The sequence below is a fragment of the Podospora bellae-mahoneyi genome, chromosome 3, assembly GCF_035222275.1.
Source record: "Podospora bellae-mahoneyi strain CBS 112042 chromosome 3, whole genome shotgun sequence".
Classification (NCBI taxonomy): domain Eukaryota; kingdom Fungi; phylum Ascomycota; class Sordariomycetes; order Sordariales; family Podosporaceae; genus Podospora; species Podospora bellae-mahoneyi.
The window spans coordinates 2,202,557-2,221,690 of NC_085882.1; the positions used below are offsets into that span (position 1 = coordinate 2,202,557).

General features: G+C 52.9%; 4 protein-coding genes across 4 annotated transcripts; 1 reads left to right on the forward strand and 3 right to left on the reverse strand.

Annotated features, from left to right (window-relative positions):
• Positions 1-1,158: 1,158 nt before the first annotated feature.
• QC761_306540 (uncharacterized protein) lies at positions 1,159-3,411 on the reverse strand (the record flags this gene model as incomplete). Its single annotated transcript, XM_062877795.1, has 2 exons — positions 1,159-3,225; positions 3,250-3,411. 2 exons carry the CDS (start codon positions 3,409-3,411, stop codon positions 1,159-1,161), a joined length of 2,229 nt encoding a protein of 742 aa, XP_062733602.1.
• A 747-nt stretch (positions 3,412-4,158) lies between these two features.
• On the reverse strand, positions 4,159-7,416 carry QC761_306550 (uncharacterized protein). Its single transcript, XM_062877796.1, has 3 exons — positions 6,733-7,416; positions 6,324-6,619; positions 4,159-6,261 (listed from the first exon to the last, which is right to left on the reverse strand). The coding sequence occupies exons 2-3, from the start codon at positions 6,496-6,498 to the stop codon at positions 4,985-4,987; spliced, it is 1,452 nt and encodes a 483-aa protein (XP_062733603.1). The 5' UTR covers positions 6,499-6,619; positions 6,733-7,416; the 3' UTR covers positions 4,159-4,984.
• A 2,943-nt stretch (positions 7,417-10,359) lies between these two features.
• Positions 10,360-12,935, forward strand: QC761_306560 (uncharacterized protein; the record flags this gene model as incomplete). Its single annotated transcript, XM_062877797.1, is given in 4 exon segments — positions 10,360-10,740; positions 10,748-10,891; positions 10,970-11,432; positions 11,437-12,935. Coding segments are annotated over 4 exon segments (2,487 nt in total).
• Positions 12,936-15,584: 2,649 nt separating this feature from the next.
• Positions 15,585-18,588, reverse strand: PCF11 (mRNA 3' end processing factor; the record flags this gene model as incomplete). Its single annotated transcript, XM_062877798.1, has 3 exons — positions 17,841-18,588; positions 17,301-17,774; positions 15,585-17,243 (listed from the first exon to the last, which is right to left on the reverse strand). Exons 1-3 carry the CDS (start codon positions 18,000-18,002, stop codon positions 15,585-15,587), a joined length of 2,295 nt encoding a protein of 764 aa, XP_062733605.1. The 5' UTR covers positions 18,003-18,588.
• Between the last annotated feature and the right edge of the window lie 546 nt (positions 18,589-19,134).

A 19,134-nucleotide genomic window follows, 5' to 3' on the forward strand; every position in this document is an offset into this window, starting at 1 on the left:
CTGGACAATTCACTGTTTTTATGTGGGTTGTTTGGGTTGGCAATTTTGGCGATGCAGACTCTTGCTGTCTGGGGTAGGAGGGGCAACGGAGGAGAGGGAGATTGGCGAGGGAGTCATTGCTAGTCTCGTGGTGGTTGAGTGGGCTGAGGTGTCTTCCGAGTCTAGAATAAGAAGCCCCATGTGAAACCGAACATCTGATCACCCACTCTCTCTGACTTCGCTCACACCCAATCACACCTCACCATTGATACAATCACATCCTTATTTCTTATCAATCTCATGCACACTACTCAACATCTCTCTTTCTCTGTCTGTTTCTGTCGACTCCTGAATCCTGAAAGTACTGTTTATGTAAACAAGACAAGAAAAACTAAGCTAACAGGGAAAAAAAAAAAAAAACAATTCATAACATTTGGTCATAAGGTTTGGTCATAAAACAAACAACACACAAACATCCCCCCGCCTTTCTTCTTCCCTCCTCCTTTGGTTTGGTCATAAAATAGTCGTCATTACTCTCAACCCCCTTCCTGTACACAAACCAGTCGGATACCACACACCCAACCCAACACAAACCTAAAAGCTACCCAACCGCTAAGGGGAAGGGCCCAATAGGTCCATGAGAGAGGTGATAAGTGAGTACCGCCATGTCCCGACAGTAGAAAGGAGAAAACAAAAAAAGGAAAAACAGGGAAAAGAAAAAAGAAAGGAAATTATCCGAACAAAAGGCCAAACGAGACAAACAACCTTGCAACAGGCAAGACATATCCTCCTCCCTCCAAGGACAATAAAAACAAACACCTGATGAAAACTTTGATCCCCTTTTTTGCTTTTCTTTCCCAACAAAGATGGAAGCAAAAACAAAAAAAGATGACCCAACACCGCCGAAATAAGATAACTCGAGAGGTATCCGAAACCGACAACTCCAACTCCCCAAAAACTGTTGGCGAAGAGATGATAACGCCAAATAACCCAGGGGGTACCCCATATAGACAATCTTTTGACACATGTACGCCAAACATTCCCACCCATATATCCCAACAAGCAGTCGAGTCCAACATATTTTTCCTTATTCCATACACACTCCCAGCTCCTCCCCTTCTTCGGTGTTGCTTGTTGCTTTCCACCCCTTGACTCTTCCACATCAGACACAGCCGCCGTTCACCACCCGCTCTGACTAGGATGAACATACACCTCCCCCCTATTCTCCTGCCCGCTCCCGCTCATCCCACTCCCCCCACTGACACCGCTAAAACTCCTCCCCCCGCTCCCCCAAGAAAACCCGCTCATCCCGCTATCCCTATGCTTCCTCTGCTTCCCCATCAAAACCTGCAAACTCTCCCTCTTCACCCTCCTCTCCTCGTCAATGTCCACCACCACCGCCTTGCCCGTGTAGTACGTCCTCGGAATCTTGGGCACCTTTGGAATCCCCCTATTCGCATCCGGAATAACAACCTCATTCTCCAACTCCATCTCCAAGCTCCTCCTGATCCGTGGCTGGTGCCCATGCGAGGTGTAAAACGCCGAAGTAGGCGGGGTGATGTTTCTTCTCGAAGGGGAAGATTCGGTCAGAGTCGCCAACGGCAGGCTGTTACCCCTCTGATGCAAGACATGATGGTGAGGGTGAGGGTGCGGGTGCGGGTGCGGGTTCGAAACGTGATAGTGAGTCGGGTGAGGCGTGATATAGGGCTCATCAAGCATCATCTCATCATCGTCATCGTCATAACGGCTAGGTTGCACCATACTCTGCGCGACCTGCGCCGGAATGTTGATCCCCATATCGACATCCTCCTCCCTCTGAACACTCTGCTGCTGTTGCTGCTGCTGTTCCGCCGCCGGCGTCTTCGACCCCTTCGTCTTCCTCCTCAACCCACCAAGAAAACTCGTCCTCTCCTTCTTCTCCTTCTTCTCCTTCTTCTCCTTCGTCAGCTTCCCCGAGACCAAATTCCCAAAACTCATCTTGGACCTCAGCTTCGCCGATTTGCTCGGGCTTTGAGTCGGCGTCTGCTGCTCCGGGTCCACGACCGTGCTCGTCGTGGTATAAAGCGACGCCCCCCCAAACAAACTAAACCCCGACATCGCCGACGAGGTCGACGGCCTTGACTTGTGATGGTGATGATGATGATGACCCCCGTAAAAATTTGCTGTCTGCGTTGTAAAGTTCGTCTTGGTCGACGTCCGACTGTTCGACCTCCTCAGCTTCTTCACCAGCTTCCTAGTCGCAGTCTCCTGCTCCCCGTGAATGTCCTGACTCGGCCTCTTGGTCCCCCGACTCGGACTCGCATCCTCCGAATTCTCCTCCTCCGGCGGTGGCGGCGGAGGCGCCCTCGTTGGCGCCGCCGGACTCCGAAAGCTCGCAGTCGAAGGCGCAGGTCGCAGCTGCTGCTGACTGTTCACGGCAGCCAACCTATCCGCGAACGACCTCCTATCCCCATTGACATACAAACTACTTGTCGGGCTCGACGGTCCAGAAGGCGACATCGTTCCCGCAACCTGCATCTCCGTCGTCGTCCTCGTCATCGGTGCGCTGGCAGCGTTGCGAAGGGGATGTCTAGTCCCCTTGATAGCATGCGCACTGAAAAACCCCGAAGCCTGCAAACTCTTGTAACTCGCCAGCACCTCCTCCCTAGAGGGATAACTCGTCCCGTTCGCCGCGCCAGTAACAATACTCGACGGCTTCACCGGGCTCGCCGGCCTGGACGACGACGCCTCCTTCTTTTGCTGTTGCTGTTGTGGTTGTTGTGATTGTTCTGCCATGGTCACCACCTTCGCCCTCTCCCCATGCCCCTGCCCCTGCATCATCACTCCCTCCATACTCCCCGAACTCCTACTCCCCCTCAGCTTCTCCCTCACGCCATCCCAAAGCGGCGCCAAAAAACCGCTGCTCTTTTTCTGTTGCACCTGTCCGTTATACCCGCCACCCCAAACCTGCAAACTGCTCCTCGGCCTCATCAACGGATGCCCACCAAACCCCGACATTGTCGGGCTCGCAGGAGTGGACATTGTCACTCCTCCCCCGTGATAAGGCGAAGAAGAGGACGGCGGATAATAAAACTGCCTCTCCCACTCACGTATCTCCTCTTCGGTTTTATTCCCAGTGATGAATTCCGGCGGGGGCACCGCGCTGACGCGATCGTTCATGCTCCCTTCCAGAAACCTCGACTGTCCCTTTTCGGGAGAGGACCCCCGGCGGGCGTGTTGTTGTTCTTGTTGTTGTTGTTGTTGTTGTTGTTGGTGGTGGTGGTGTTGTTGGTGGGATTTGCGTTCGGCGAAGGATGGTTGTCGGGGGGTGTGCGGTTGTTGCGATTGCTGTTGTTGTTGCTGTTCTAATTGCGGCCACAGCGATAAACCAGATGGTGGTGGTGGTGGTGGCATCTCCGCCTGTGTTGGTTGTTGCAAAGAGGCAATCGCCATTGTGTCTTGTGTTCGACAGCTCGTTCCCCTCCCCCCCTGAAAACTAGTACATAAACCCACTAAAACACCGTGGCTGGAAAACAAGGTGAGTGGATAATGTTGGATAAAAAAGGGTGAGGCCCCGTAAAAACCGCGGCGGAGAGGGCGCAATGCGAAATCGTTCGGTTTTGTCGTGGCGTGCGTGGATGGATATGCGGTGAAGTAGGTGGAGAGAGAGAGCGCGCGAAACGATGCAAGGCAGCGGTTATAAAAATCGGGGGGTCGGGGGGAAAGAAGAAAAAAAAAGGACAACGGTTTTGTTTACTTTCTCTCTCTCTCCCGACTCCCAAGTAGTCGGTAACACTCCACAATCGCGCCAAAACCACGAGGTAGAAGTAATAAAATATTTTTTCTCTCTCTCCGACGATGCAGCTTGTTTAACAGAGAGACCAACAACAACAAAAAAAAAAGCGAGAACCAAGGACGGCGAAGCTTGTTATTTTGGAGCAAGAAGAAGCAGCAGCAGCAAGCAGTACAGAGCAGTAGCGGCAGCACCTCCACTGGACCTGCAGCAAGCTCTCGCAGCCAAAAGCAAGAAACGCGACCTGGCAACGGGCTTGACAACGGGGACCCCTGCATGGCACAGACCCCGACCCCACAATGCAGCCAATCACCAGCCTCCCTTGCCTTGGTTGTTCAAATGAGCATCCTCCTCGAGCGTGACCTCAACCACCTTTTTACCACGCCGTATCACGAGCAACACGTGAAAAAGACGCGGTTACAAACACGGTCGCGGTAGGGAGAGAGAGATAGAGGGAGAGAGAGGAAGACGCGCATAAAAATTGATATTCAAACACTGTTCACATATCGCGATTCCCAAATTGTTTTTAAAAAAAAAAAAAAATCCGCTGGCCGAATCCCAGGCCTCCCTGCATGTAAGATGTATAAGTCCACACTCCCAGCCAAAAAAGAAAATCACAATCTGAACCTTTGCAACCAGCTTCAACTTTTTGTCGCCTCCACAACCCACCCACCTACCCACAACAAAACCTTCCAGTAGTCGCTCTAAATCAAGAGTGCCAAAGGAAAACAGAGCAAATGAAGGTCGTACGTATATGTGTCGCCCCGTGCTATGTGCGTTCCAACAGGTATAAAGAAGCAACGAGAAGAAGAAAACAAAGAGTCAAAGAGAACGTAAAGAACGTCTGTGTCCCTCGAGCAGTCCAGTCCATGGCTCGTTGAAAGCCTGGGTTTCAGATGCCCATCCCATATAGTCGCCGTATATACACTAAAAATCACAAAGATGACCCGCCTGGGCAACAAAACTCCAAACACCTAGCCCAACAGTACGCATCAAACCATCAAGCCATCAAGCAAGGGGTATCTTGGTTGCTACTCGGGACATTGGTCGGCCGGAACCGTAGTATAAAATCCAGCCGCTCTCGAGTAGATCATGGGCCCAAGCCCGGCATCTGGATCCTCAGAGGAACCCTCGTCGCGGGCACCATCCTGGAACCGCCTAGGTTGGTCAGCAGCCTTGAAGGACTGGTCGTGGGCCCGCTTCGAGCCGGCGTACTGCGTTGTCATGATGCGGTCAACGGGGCCGGCAGCCGGCGCCGGGAAGTTGGGACGAGCGGCCTGAAGCGCCGTCGGACTCGGCAACGGGAGCTGGCTGGCGCCGGGAAGCGTGCTGGTTTGGGGTCCGTCGACCTGGATGGGCGGCAGGGACGGCATCTTGGGCGGCGGCATGCGGTGCGAGTTGTGCTGCGGGAAAGCCGGAACCAAGGGAGGGAGGGTGACGTGTCCAGAGGATGACCTGAAGCCCTGTGGTTGCGCGCTGTCGCGACGAGGAGTTGGGTTGAGGCGCATACGACGGCTGCGAAGGCGTTCGCTCGCGCTGTCTGTACGAAGGGGGCGGTGGTGGAGGAGCAGCCTGGTACGAAGTCTGCGATGTGTACGGCGCCGCCTGGCTTGGTGGGTACACGGGTGAAGCGGGAACCGAGGGAGGTTGAGCAAAGTTTTGAGGTGGTGGCTGAGAAGGATACTGGCCGTTGGAGCCTCCGTTGAGGAACTGAAGGTGCCCTCCCTGGGAGCCTGGCTGTCCAGGAAATTGCGAAGGGTAGTCGGCCATCGATGGGCGGCGCTGCGAGTCGGCAGGGTAGGGAGCCCGTTCCGCGCTTCCGCTCATCGATCGGTTGCGGTTGAAGTCAGGCCGAGCATCGGCCACGGGCGTCGCGGTTCTTCGAGAACGTCTTCGTGCGTACTCGTCATCGCCATTGTCATAGTCACCAGCACCCTTTCCATCACGCCGTCTCATCCTAACATCGCGGCGAATGCGGACACGGCAGCCTTGCTCGGCAACCATGCGGCTGAGAGCGGTGCTTTCAGCCAAACCAGGGAACTTCTTGGCGCTGTAGACGACGAAGTCCTGCGACTTGACCTCCATCCTGAAGTCAAAGGAGCCTCCCTGGGCCGGGCTGGAGCTCTGGGCCTCGGAGGCCGAGCTGTCGCTCTGCGGGTCCTTGTCCTTGTCCTCCTTGGTCTCTTCGTAGAGGCTGAACGTCAGTCTATAACGGCCCTCGTGCCTGACAGACAGATCAGGGAACAAGAAATAGCCGGCTTCGGTAGGACGGTCCAGATAGGCCATTCCAGACACGGGCATACCGGTCAAGACGGGCGGCGTGTTGGCTGCTGGGGTCTGAACGCGACCGTGGGCCATGACTCTGGCATGTTCGAGAGTGGCGTAGAGAAAGAAGTTGGCGTTGTACAGGAAAGTGATATCCTTATCCTGGGCCGCCTCCCAAGTATGGCCCTCATAGACGCGCAGCTCCACAACGGGAGGCGGGTCGACGGGACGACGGTCAGCCGATGCTATTGCCATGTTAGCAAACTGGCTGGTTCACATACAAGAACGATCAAGGAGCCACACTCACACTTTGGGCCTGAACCGCATGCTCTCGCGCGCTCGGGTTGCTGGATGACCTTCAAGCAGTACCACAGGGTGCGTCCTCCCTTGGTTGCGCGGCTAATGATATGCGGAGGATTTGGCTCAGCGACTTCCAGGGCCGGCATGCCGTGAGAGGCTGATGGAACAACTTGTGCGCCCATCGTGTCCGATCTCTCGTCCAAATTCCTTTCCTTCAAAAATCCAACAAGACACACTTGTCGAGGCGACAAGCTAACAATATCAATCAAACAGACAGACCTCCCTCAAATGCCAAAAAAACAACTGTACAAGCGCACCGTATCAGCATCAACTCATGCGCGTCGCCAGATGGCCAAACTTTCAAGAAAAAATGCGCGAGTGACTGGCTGCAGCTGTCAGTCCGATGCTCATCGTACCTTTGTGGCCCCAGCAACAGATAAATAAGACTCGAACGGTCGTCAATCAATCAATCAATCAATCAATCAATCAATCAATCAAACAGTTCGCAATCGATACCGAAATCCACACAAAAATCCCAATGCCGAATTGAATCAAATCAAAACGACAACCGCTTGCAGCATTAGATTCTGTGTGCGATGCGCCGATGGTGTGTTGCGAGAAAGCAGGAGTCGGGAGGGTGGTTGTTGAGTGGGCGAGATGGAGACGGAAGAAGGGGGTCGGCCAGAGGTTCCAGAAACCAGAGTGACGGTAAGCTGGAAAAGCACGGTCGGGTCCGATGTTTATTGGCCGGTCCACGACTGGTTCGTCTCAGCCAGAAAACAGTCTGGTGCTGCCGCCGTCGGTCTAGAGAGTTGGCCGCGACGCTGGATCTCAAAGATGCTGTCGCTGTCGCTGTCGAGAGGGTGACAGGTTGACAGGTGACAGTCAAAAGTCAAACAGAGTGCAGGAAGGGGAGACAGGCAAAGAGGAGAGAGCAGAGAAAAGAAGATCGGTTCGGCGGCCCTGGCCTGGAACGAAGGGGAGCGAGGCAGGGACAGGAAATGAAATGAGCGGGCGCAAATGTGACGGCTCGTGCATGGGAGGTTGCATCTGAAGTGGGTGCCGGTCTCTTCACACTGTGTGCTACCGCCCGTCTGGAGGGCTCCAGAGTTCAGCGAGTTTTCCCCAGCGGAGAGTCCTTCCCGACCCAGCGGGAGCGGGTGGCCAGGCCGCGGGGGGGACACCGGGACTCGACACAGTGCGATGTGCATCATTCGAGACATGGGTTGGCCGCTCCCAAAGTTTCCTCTTTGGGTTTAATGCCGTGCTGCCGTTTCTCGGCCCCACGGACCACCTGCACCCGACCATCTGACCAATCCTTTTGGGGGTTGGTGATCCAGGGTTCAGGTTCTGCCGCAGCTTTACACGTACAGGTGAGAAGCAACGGACATGATCTTCTCGAGTACCGCAAACGTTTCTTCTTTCCCAGATATTGTTACTTTTTTCCCGCAACCCGGTAAGGTATCAATCAAGATTAAAAACGGGCCAAAACCGTGGATCAAAAACATGGTTGTGGTTCACACCAACACCAACACTCGCTAAGGTAACGCCTGGCGCTGCCGCTGTCGCTGGGCGCTGTTACGGCTGCATTTCTCCTGCTGCTGCCGCCAGCCACAATTTCGCCAAAGGCGACCTCGGGCCCCATTGGCACGTTTTGGCCAGGTGCCGTCCCTCCCTCGTCCCTTGTTGGGAGTCAACACACCCGGTTTGGGGGTGCTTCTGATGCCGAAGAACGGCCGGAATTCTGAGATATCGGTATTCAGCCTGTGATTCGAGAATGAATTGAGTTTCCTTGTCTTCTTTCAAGCTTCTTCTTCAGCGACCGGGCTGTGCCATGCTGCAGGGAAACGTGGTGTGGAAAACAGGCTGGTTGCTAGCTCTTAGCTCGGAGATGCCAAGCCGCTATCCATCGTTAGCACCAGATGGCGTGCAAAGCACCTTTGAACGACCCATGCCAAGCATCGTCCGTTTTGATCTCCGCCTTGGCCATCATCAGTCTGACAGTGACTGTGCCAGTCGCCGGGCAGTCACCAGTCCCACGGCAGAGGACACGTTGGACCGTGCGCGCCACCATCTTGTCGTCTTTGGGTCGTCCGCCATTGGTCAGTTGAAGTCTGAATGAGCGAGACAAGACAAAGAGGAGAGAAGACAAGAGAAGACAAGACAAGACAAGACAAGAAACGACTCTTCCCGTGTTGGAATGTGCAAAGTAAAAGAAAAACATTGGAATGCTCTCCGATCAAACAAAGAAACACCAACATTCCCAGCCAACCTCAGTTCTGGGATCCCCGAGATTCAAACTCCCGGGCCCAGCGTTTTGGCTTTGTCTCTTGCTGACCCGCACACACCCGCTCCGCACTCAACCACCAGGCCGGTCCGCCGCCGTCTCCGCCTCTCTCCAGACCCCACGCCTCTCTCCAGTTTCTTTGGTCATCGTTTCGTGGCGTCGAGCCAACAAAGAATTGGACGGTTCCATGCCCATGCCCACGGTGCCTCTTTGACGTCTTACTCGTGCTTGTCAGCCTGTCGAGCCTATACAGTAGTCTGATCGCCGATGACGAAGTCAATGCCAGTCAGTGGTTGCCAGGCAGACAGACAGACAGACAGACAGTCAACTATGGTGGCATTGCATCGGCCCAAAGCAACCAACCTGCTTCCCCGCGCACCCGCATTGACAGCTTTTAGCTGATCCTTTCTCTGCCTGCAGGTACGTAGGTACTATATTGAGAGAGCGAGAGAGAGAGAGAGAGGTAGTATGTGCCCCTCCACCACGTCCCTTTTCTCGCTACACTAGAAATAAAACGGAAGAGGATGCATCCATATTACCTCCTCATCCACTCCACACACCTGCGTACGCAACACACAATTTTTCCAACTCGGTGGTTCTTGGGAAAAGAGCTGCCTTGCTAAACCATGAAACTGGTAACCTCACAACAATTGGATGGGCGTCCATGCTGAGCCACCGTCCGAGACCCGTCCACGCGGCCCGCAACTACCATTTTTATCTATCTCATTGTTGCCACACGGCTACCTTCTTATCACGCTTGTCTTTTCAATAGTCATAATTCAGCCTGATGTGTGCGTGGTCCATCTCCTATCAAGCTTGCCCATTTGACAATGTGTAGGTACTTGTCTCGGGGCCGAAGTGATTAAGCCCGAGACTTTGGATTGCACTCGGCAGCCATAGAGGTTCTCATTTTTGGACAACTCCCTTACAGCAACCGCCCTTTTTCAGTCTATTCTCACAAAAAACGGGCCGCTATCCCTGGTACCGGTTTTTTGGTCTTGACAGTTGTTGACGTCTGGTGCTTGTTCGTTCCCGTCATTGTATCCATCTTTTGGGCATCCTCAGGTTCCACAAGGCTTACCACACCACAAAAAGGCACACACCAACTTATTAAACCCAACTCCCCACCTTTTGGGGTCGACCATGAGCTGCTGCTGTGTATCATTGGCAAGTCGGGACGTTCGGGTGGTCTTGTGTGTAAAACAGGTCGGGTCTGGGTCGGTGACACTTGTGACGCGTGAGAAAAAAAAAATAAAGGGCCGCACTGTTTGTGCTGCAAGTGCATTCACACGCTATCCACGGAGAGGCGAGGGTTGAGTGGTGAGGGGAAGGTAGGCTGACTGGAGGGCTGATGGGGGCCTGAATGAGGCTTTACCTTTACGATAGATAGACTAAGAGGTTATCCTCGTTTTTTGAGGATATGTTGTTGACTTGCTGGGTTACTGGTATGACCGTTACTTGGACTGAGCTCCTCAACGATGATCGATAGGCCTTTATTGTTATCCTTCCAAGCCTTGAGCTTGCGTCGCAATTTCCACCATCCTGTCCACAGCGAGGGTAGGTACGAGCGGCACAAATCCCCTCAGCACGTTGCTTCCTTCCCGCTGGAATCGATTGGCTCCTGCCTTCAACCCAATGGCGGGAAAGCTATTGTAGGTGGAAGGCATACCTGAGACCGCCCCTTCCAGCTTGAATATACCTAGAGAATTTCACCATTCTGCAACCCATAATTTCAACCGCGGTGAAACCATCACTCATGGCTTCCGACATCTACCAGTATCTGCCTCTTGCGGCGCCGACCAGTATACGTCTTCTGTGCTTGCTCCCAGCCGAGGACCCGACGTCTCCGATTCACTGCCGAGTCCTTGACTACAATCTCTCGATCCCTGGCGGAACACACTTGTACGAAGCTCTGTCTTACGCCTGGGGGCAAGTGGGCGATAACCAGCACCACGTTGTCGTTGACGGGAAGGAGCTTGCTGTGACACCAAACCTCCATGCCGCCCTGCTGCGCCTTCGAAATGCACAGCTACAGCGCATTCTCTGGATCGATGCCATCTGCATCAGCCAGCAGGATATCCCCGAGAAAACGAAGCAAATTCAACTCATGGCCCAGTTCTACAGCAAGGCGGCACGGGTTATAGTCTGGCTCGGTGAAGCAGAAGACGGTGGGGACAAAGCACTCGAGCAGCTCCGTCAGCTTTGCATCCGATGATACAAAGGATGGTGATACACCCAACCGAGAGGTCCTTTCATTGCTTCGGCGGTCGTGGTTCAGGCGCATTTGGGTTGGTGAACAATGGACTCTTCGGGCATCATATCCAGGCACGTGTGTCACTAACGGTTCTCTCTTACCAACAAATTAGATTCTGCAGGAGATCGCGGCCGCACGAAGTATCATCATCAAATGCGGATCAGTTGAGATTGATGGCTATGCTTTCACTGTCGCTCTCGACTCCAAGCTGCTGCCTCGCATCTGCCATACCTTGCCCCCATTGCACAGTCGTATACAGTCGTTGACGCACCTCATGAAAGGGGCAGCATTTCGTCAAAAAACCGTCGGTGAGGGCGCCTTTCCGCCACTCCAGGGCCGTCCCATCGGTGAGTTAGTGAATATGTATCACAACCGCGAAGCCACTGTCCTTCACGACAAATTATTCGCGCTGTATGGGATGGCAATTCAAAGCTTCACACCGGATTACAGTATTTCATGGGACGAGGTGTTGCGCCAACTCTCTCGACGCATACTGGGTAGTACTCAGCTGATCAGGACATGGAAAAATACAGAAATGGCCGTGATTCGGGGGGAAAGGGGCTCTTTTGGGCAGGGTAGCGGAGGTGAACCAAGTCGCGCAGGGTGGGCGGCAAAACGTGGTCATTGACTACACGCTGGCCGATTATGGGTGGTCGCCTGAATGGCCTAGTGAGGCGACGTCCCTCCCGCCATCAGCAAACGCTGTCCGGCCGGGCGATATTGTGTGCAAGCTGAAGAATGCCGGGAGCCCGATGATCATTCGACCACACGTGGATTACTTCTCAGTTGTCATGATCACGGTTTCTCTTAAACGACCATTACCCAATGAGAAGCCAGCTGTTTGGATGACAAAGAGCTTTCTTCTTGTTTGGGACTGGACACATGCCGCATCAGGCCCTGATGCCAAGTTCGATATTCTGGTTGCGCTTCGTGATCTTGACCACGGGCTCGATGACCGGTTGAGGAGGGGTTTTGACATGGCTTCCGTATTCCTGGAGAAGCCAGCAACACTGGCAAGACCCGTAGATTCTCCCAATCATGTGAAGATACAGGGGCTCCTTAGCGACTGGGTTAAGCTAGCTGAGAAAGAGTACGGGCGCAACGACCGGAAGACAGTGAACGTAAAGATCAGGACTGCTCTGTATGACTGGGGCGTGAGGAAGTTGAGGGAGATCAGAGCAAAGCTTCGACGACTCATGGAAAAGAGGCTGCGCGTTGAAGGCCTCTACCCCAACCTGATGATGGACTGTGAAAGCTTGGCCAAGCTGTATAGGAGAGAACTTGAAGTGATTGAGGTGAAACAGCAAAGGGGGGACCAGGAAAACCATCGCGCTTGTTTGTTGGAGGAGGATGGTTTGGTACACCAAATCATGTTCTGCGAATTGGAAAGGAGCCCAAAAAAGCACCAGAATCGCGTTTCACAATCTTTCGGCCCACGTATTCCGGATATCAACGATTTCCTTGAAAACTACCGAGCCATCCGAGGCCTCATGGACATCATACTCACGATAAAGGGTGACGGACTCGAAATAAAGATGCATTTGATGAATAGAGTAACGTGCCATCCTCTAGGGGGCGATATGATGTGGTATATATACTCTTGTGGGTTAGAGACACGTTTTCCCGAGCCCGACAAAGCCTTGCTGCTTAGAGCAGCGGCGTGCGAGGGGCAAGGGGATCTCATGTTGGAAGCAATCTCGAAAGGACACAATGCCGTAAGACTGAAACTTGGCGATCTGGAAGACCTGCTTCTGGCGGGTGCCAACTATAAAAATAGTGGGAGCAAAGTCGCAGGAATGTTGCTCAGTCGTTTCGTGCTGGGCTGGAAGTTTACGGTCACAAAGGAAGTGGTGATATCAGCTGCTAGCAATGTTAAGCATGGGGAGTTAATATTACGGCAGCTTCTGGATCACGGCAATGTCGACACACTTGATGTTACTGGCGAGACCCTTAGAGCAGTGACCAAGATGGGGAAGCATGGGCAAGCTATTATGGATTTGCTTCTCGAGCTTGATAGTGAACTGGAAGAGCGCGAGAAAAGCAGGTGGCGGCTTTGGCTCGGACGGAGCCGGGATTGACTGCCGAACACGGAAGGCTTTCGCATGAGGGGTTTCCTGAAGTCTTGATGTGCATCGCTCTCTTTGGTCTGGGTACATGATGCACCGATACTGTGGCTCTCCTGGTAATCATTCTCCCTTTCTTCGTCCCTGACAGCAATTCTCACCGACAAGGGTACGCTGGAGCGGCCAGCTGGGAAGATGCAGGTTCTTGTAAACTATTGTGTCCCCCAGAAGACGTGAATTGGATACTCTTAAAGAGAACCTTTACGGAGCCCCATATTTGGCTTACCAGAGCCCCCCTCCATACGTATTTATTTACCCTGCCTTTAATATAATAAAACGCCTTTAAATTATCTTTTAAGGCCCTTGAACTATATTTTCAGCCCTTTAGCTATCTTTTAAGACCTTTTAATAATCTTTTACGGCCTCTTAACTATCTTTCACGTCTTTGGACTATCTTTTGAATCTTATTAATATCCTTTAACCCTTAATAATCATCCTTCAAAATGTAGTTAAATTCTACAGTAAAAGGGGGGGGGGGGCGTGTTGGTAAGATAAATAGGGGGCTCCGTAAAGGTTCTCACAACATGATACTCTTATCACCGTAGAATTACAAGCAGCGGAGCTCCAGTGTGCTCCCGTTTCCCCCCCCCACCTCCCCCTCCTCTTGATAACTTACCTATGTAGCACAGGAGGACACCACCCGAAGCATCTTTTCTTCTCCACCTTTTGATACACACACCCGACCAACACAAGAAACACAAGCCTACTCCGGCGCCGGAGACTCGGGCGTTCCACATGCACATTTACACAGAGAAGCTTGACGCGTACCATCTGAGTTCCCTACCCATGCCTGCTCCATGGGCAGCGGCACACAAACAACCCCTGTACACCCCATGAGAAAGAAAAAAAAATCTGATATAATCCCACCGGTCAGACTTTGACGAGGTACACCAAGCCATCAAGTCTGGGATTTTGTTTTGGTATATACGAACTCTACTCTTGTCTCACTTTGCTTTGTACCCTGCCCTCAGACCCTATCACCCTATCACCCTATCACCCTATGTAACCCGGCCGGTCGGTATATGCTTTGCATATTTGTACAACAGTAAATGGCGTTTTTTTTTTTTTTTTTTTTTTTTTGAGATGGTGGTGGTTTCCGGTGCTGGAGATGATGTTTCAGACAGAATACTTACATGCTGTGTCTACCCGAGTCTTGGGATCGGGAGGGTGTTCTATCGGCCTTACACTCTGGTTTGGAGAGAATGGACAGGCGCCTAGCCGGACAGGGGGGAAATTCCACGTGAGTGAACGCGGATGTTATCTGCCTTGCTGTTTCTTTCCCGGTCCGTCAACCGGGCAAATGTTTGTTTCATCTTTTCCATCCCGTCTATCTCATTCCCCCTGATGAGCCAGGCCTGTCCTTGTCTCCATTTGTCTCCCCCTGCCTGGTATCTGTGCTGTCTCTTTCTCCCTCTCTTCTATCAAACCCGGGCACTTTCGCATGAGGGTTGATTTAGCTATTGCTTGTTTTTAACCCTTCAGTTATAGATAATTTTTTTTTCTTTTTTTCCCATCATCGATAAAATCCCAAACTGAGCGATACTCCCACAGTGTGAGAATATTTCTTTGTCTTCACTACTCTACACCCCCGGATATATGTCTGGCGGGAAGTTGATCCTTTGTGCGATAATTCTATCCCTATTTCCCCCCCAAAGGAAGTCCCACCCGACACTGTGGCTCCTCATCGCCTTGACCTTTTCCCCCTCCCGTCCTTTGACAGCCTATTTCGTGGCATTTTACCTGCCGCATGCCCACGGTTTCCATGGCGCGAAAGTGGCAACCAACTAATAAAGAAAATGGCAAGTTCCGTGAGCCTCGAGACTGTTGGAAAGTGGGAGCATACTTGAAAAGGGTGGCGTGGGAGTGGCTTGAGGATAGGTGACGGGTTTGGTGGGATCTAGGGAGTGGCTTTTAGAGGAAGACAAAGAGTGATGGTTTGGGGGTGTCGTGTGGGGGATGGGAGGGGATCGTACTCGTGATAGGGGAAATAAAGATGACGGAGAATGCTTTGCAGCCGAGAGGGACATGTGAGATCGGTTATCTGCGAATAGAAACTTAAGGTTTAAGTAGGGGCCCTGGGAGCCTCGAAAAGGTTTACGATTTACCGCTAGGGGTGAGATCTGGGACGGATGGTCTTCTTTCGGGGATTTCATCTCGATCGTAGGGAGCGGATCGAGTATGTGAGAGATGACTGAGAAAAAAGGGGAAGTAGAAAGAGCAATGGGTTGTTTTGTAGACGGTTAATATGGACATGTGAAGTCGATATAAGGCTTTTATCATAGTACGTGGCGTATCACTAAACATAAACAATTTTGTGAATCTCATCTATTTCCTCCTGGCCCCCTCAAATAAACAACTGTAATCCTCGCCCAGTAAACAAACCCTCCTCCCATTTTCTTCGCTAAAAACCCGACCATCAAGCCTTATGTACAGAACAGAACTCAAGTACGTAAATACGTTTGTCAGGGCAAAAGAGTAAATTTACCCCCCCCCCTTAACCATCCTAATGCCGCATGTCATGAGAAAGAAACAATACGCTAAACCAACAACCCCTCCATTCTAACCCCCTTCCCCTTCGAGAATCCTGTCCCTCAACAACAAAACTCACCTCATCAACCTCTTAATCCCCCCCCTAACCTCCTCCTCCCCCTCCCCCCCCCCATCCTCCTCCATCTTCCTCTTATTGTTGCTATTCCCCAACATCACCATTGTCCCCTGCCCCTGCCCTCCCCCTCCCCCACCAGTATTAACCTCATCCCAACAAGTCCCATGAAACACCCTCCTCCCCTGCCCAGATCCAACAACAACTGCATCCATCCAAACCCAATCCTGCACCTCCTCCAGATACCTACTCTGGAATTTCTCCTGGCAGATCGGGCAGACCTTGTTCGTCCCCGTCCCCGTCCCATCCCCCTCATCAGGCGCGGTGATCCACCTCTTCTTCTTCTCATTCTTCTTCCTCCTCCCCCCTTTTACCGCAGCAGACCAATCATTATCATCACTCTCGCTCCCATCCCCGTCTCCTGACCCGCCCCCGCCGCTGGGGGCGTTATAATCCACATCCGGCTCCTCGTGACTTTGAATCCAATCAAGCTCGCTCACAAACTGCGACCGGTGCTGACCCCTTTGCTCAGCCCCAGCAACACGCTGATGAACACGAAAGTGCCAGTCCATGTGCTGCGTCTTCTTCTTTCTGCCTTCTTCCGTGATGGGGAAGCGGCGGCCGCACTGGGAGCAGGGAGGGCCGAGGTGATCGAGGAGATAAGACAACAGATGCAAGCGGGGGAATTTGAGAGAGGAAGGGGTGAGAGTTATGATGTTCGGATCCGGGGGTGGGAGAGATGGGATGGCGGGTGGTAGTGTAGGTACGCCGGGGGTGCCGCCGAGAAGGCCGGACTGCCGTAGCATAGCCAATAAAGCCGATGGGTTCTGTGTCAACGGGTTGGCTGCCGCAGCGGGCGGTTGTTGTTGAGCAACTGGTGGTGCTGGTGGTGGTTGAAATGGAGCTGCTTGTTGTGGTGGTGACCGCAGCGCGGCCAAAGCAGGTGGTACAGCCGCCGCCGGCGGAACCGGCGCAGTAGATGACTGTTGAGGGGTGGCAGGTTTCTTGGCCGCCAAAAGCGCAGCCAGAGCGCCCTGGCCAAGAATCGCATCGAGAGATAGTGTTCCCGAAGCGGCACCTCCTGCGGTGGTTGCCGGACGGACTGGTGGTGGTGGTGCCGCTGCCACGGGCAGGGGAGCAACATTTGATGCCGGACGTCCCAGAGCCGCCGCTAGTACCGCTGGTAATTGGGGCAGTACCGAAGGTGGAGGAGCAGCGGCAGCAACTGGAGGAGGTGCAAACTGTTGAGTTACAACAGGAGGTGTTGGGGTGTGCGTGTTGTATGGTGGTGGCAGAGCAGGAGGATATGATGGCGGTGGCTGCGCCTGGGCAGCGCGCATGTTTACAGCAAGTTTAGCAACTTGATCGCTTATGATCATCAACTGCTCCTGAGGCAGGTTTTGGCTCTGGACTACTTTTTGCAAATCCAGCAAAGCCTTCAGTCTGTTTTGTTTACTAGCATCATGCATGTTCTGGGCAAAACCCGCCCTGTCCAGCTCGATCAACTGCTGGATATCATCTTTCAACTTGTCTATGTTTATTCCTGGAGCCGGAGGAACACCATAGGGACCTTGGTTGGGAGGTGGCTGGTAGTGAGCATATGGCTCGGCTGATGGAGGAGGCTGCGGTGGCGTAGCATGGTTAGGGACGCCATTGGGTGTCTGTAGACATGTATTAGCAACACGAACGGCATGAATGAGAGCTACACTAGCACTTACGTTCCCGGAGCGCATGGGATAGGCTTGTTCTCCAGGCGGCGGGTACTGTCCATTAGGTGGTCCCTGATATGGGGGCTGTCCATGTGGTGGTGGTGGTGGTGGTTGGTAAGCTCTGCCCATAGGAGGTGTCGGCGTATCTCTGGCAGGCGGGCCGGCCGGACGCCCTCGCATGAGATGGGTCTGGAATTTGGCTTGCTCCATGTAGGCATTGCGGGCAGCCAGCAGAGCGTTCTCAATGGGTCGAACCAATTCAAGTGGGAAGACCGGTTTCTTGGAGATGGACCCGGCTACAGGTTCCTTCCATGTCTTCAGCATTTCGTCCATCTTTCTCCGTGTCGCGTTGTCGACTTTGGTGTAGGAACCCATGAAGATTTGATAGAGCTTGGGGCCGAAATATAGGGCGTAGGGAGTCGGAACATTCTTCACGATCGAGTCCAGGACGTAGAGGGCGGGTAGGGTTTTGGAGGCGGGTGCCTATCGTGATGTTAGCATTTCTGATTATCAAGGATCAGAAGGACAATCTGCAAGTCACGACGTTACCTCTTTGATGTGATTTGTGAGGACCTCTGAAATGGCCAGACCATGGTCGGCGTTCTCTCGGGCGATGTTGGTCAATGTGACGATTTCAAAGCGAGCATTGGTGGTCAAGTCCTGGAGCGCCTCACGGAAATCGGCCGCCACTTCTTCGCCGTGGTCTTCCATGATGGGTGTGAAACGTGGGAAGGGGGAATCAACAAGTCAATCCAGTGATGCTCAACAAGTAGTAGAGATATCGCTGTTCTGCTGCAATGGATTGCTTGGAGAGAAGATGATGATGACTAGTAGAGGAGAGCAGGAAATAATATCGCTCCGTTCCCCAGCTACCCTGCAGGCCTCACGCGCGATGCTCCTCCGCAAATTCTCCCCTGCAATCACAAGCCAAATCCCATCCGCAGATTTGCCTACTATATCAACTGAAATGGAAAGAAAAAGAATCAGAGAAGACTCTGATGGCTGGCGGAGCTGGCTAGATGGAAGATCTGAAGTCGCGACTCGATGGATGCTAGAATGTGGTGGATGGAATCAGCGACTGTTGGTTGTGGTTGGTTGGCGGTCTGCCGCGGATCGGTCGAATCTCAAAATGGCCGACGAGCGAGAAATTTTCCGCTTGAATTCGCCGCTAGAAGTTATTCACTCTGTCAGCGAGCCGCCGGCTGCTTCTGCTTTGTTGTGATTTGAGCAGAAACTGCAAAGTCGCAAGCTGTGTTCACGGTTGGGGAAAAGCTTGAAGTCGGTCTCTTTGCCTTTTGTTGTGGGGCGCTGGCGCTGTGGAATTGGTCAGGAAGCCCAATCCACAGAGTTTGATAAGCCGATACGCACGGGCCATCCAGCTGGGTCGGTGGGTCCAAGAACATGAGGGTATCACGAGCACATGAGATTCACAAAATGCAAGTGCTTGGTTAGGGCCTGGAACCTATACACGTTCTTTCCTGCTAGCTTTACATTGCCTCACTTACAGTCTGCCATTTCTGCAGCGAGACCTATTCAAATCACCTCACCACCCCCATAGGAAACAAATAGCCCGCATCACCCAAACCCCCTCCCCAACCACAAACATCACCCCGCCACAACCCCCTTCCATGTAGATGAACTTGAAGCCCTCCACCCCATCTCAGAATCTTTGCCGTTTCGCCTACAAAGTCTACACAAGTGTCCTACCCTGTCCATAACGGATTCACATCACACATTCATTGAGAACCGACGGGCAGCACAAAGAAACCACACATCCATTCAACCAACCGCCCTTGTAAACAGGCAGGAACCACATTCCACATATACATCCCCAGCCCAGCCG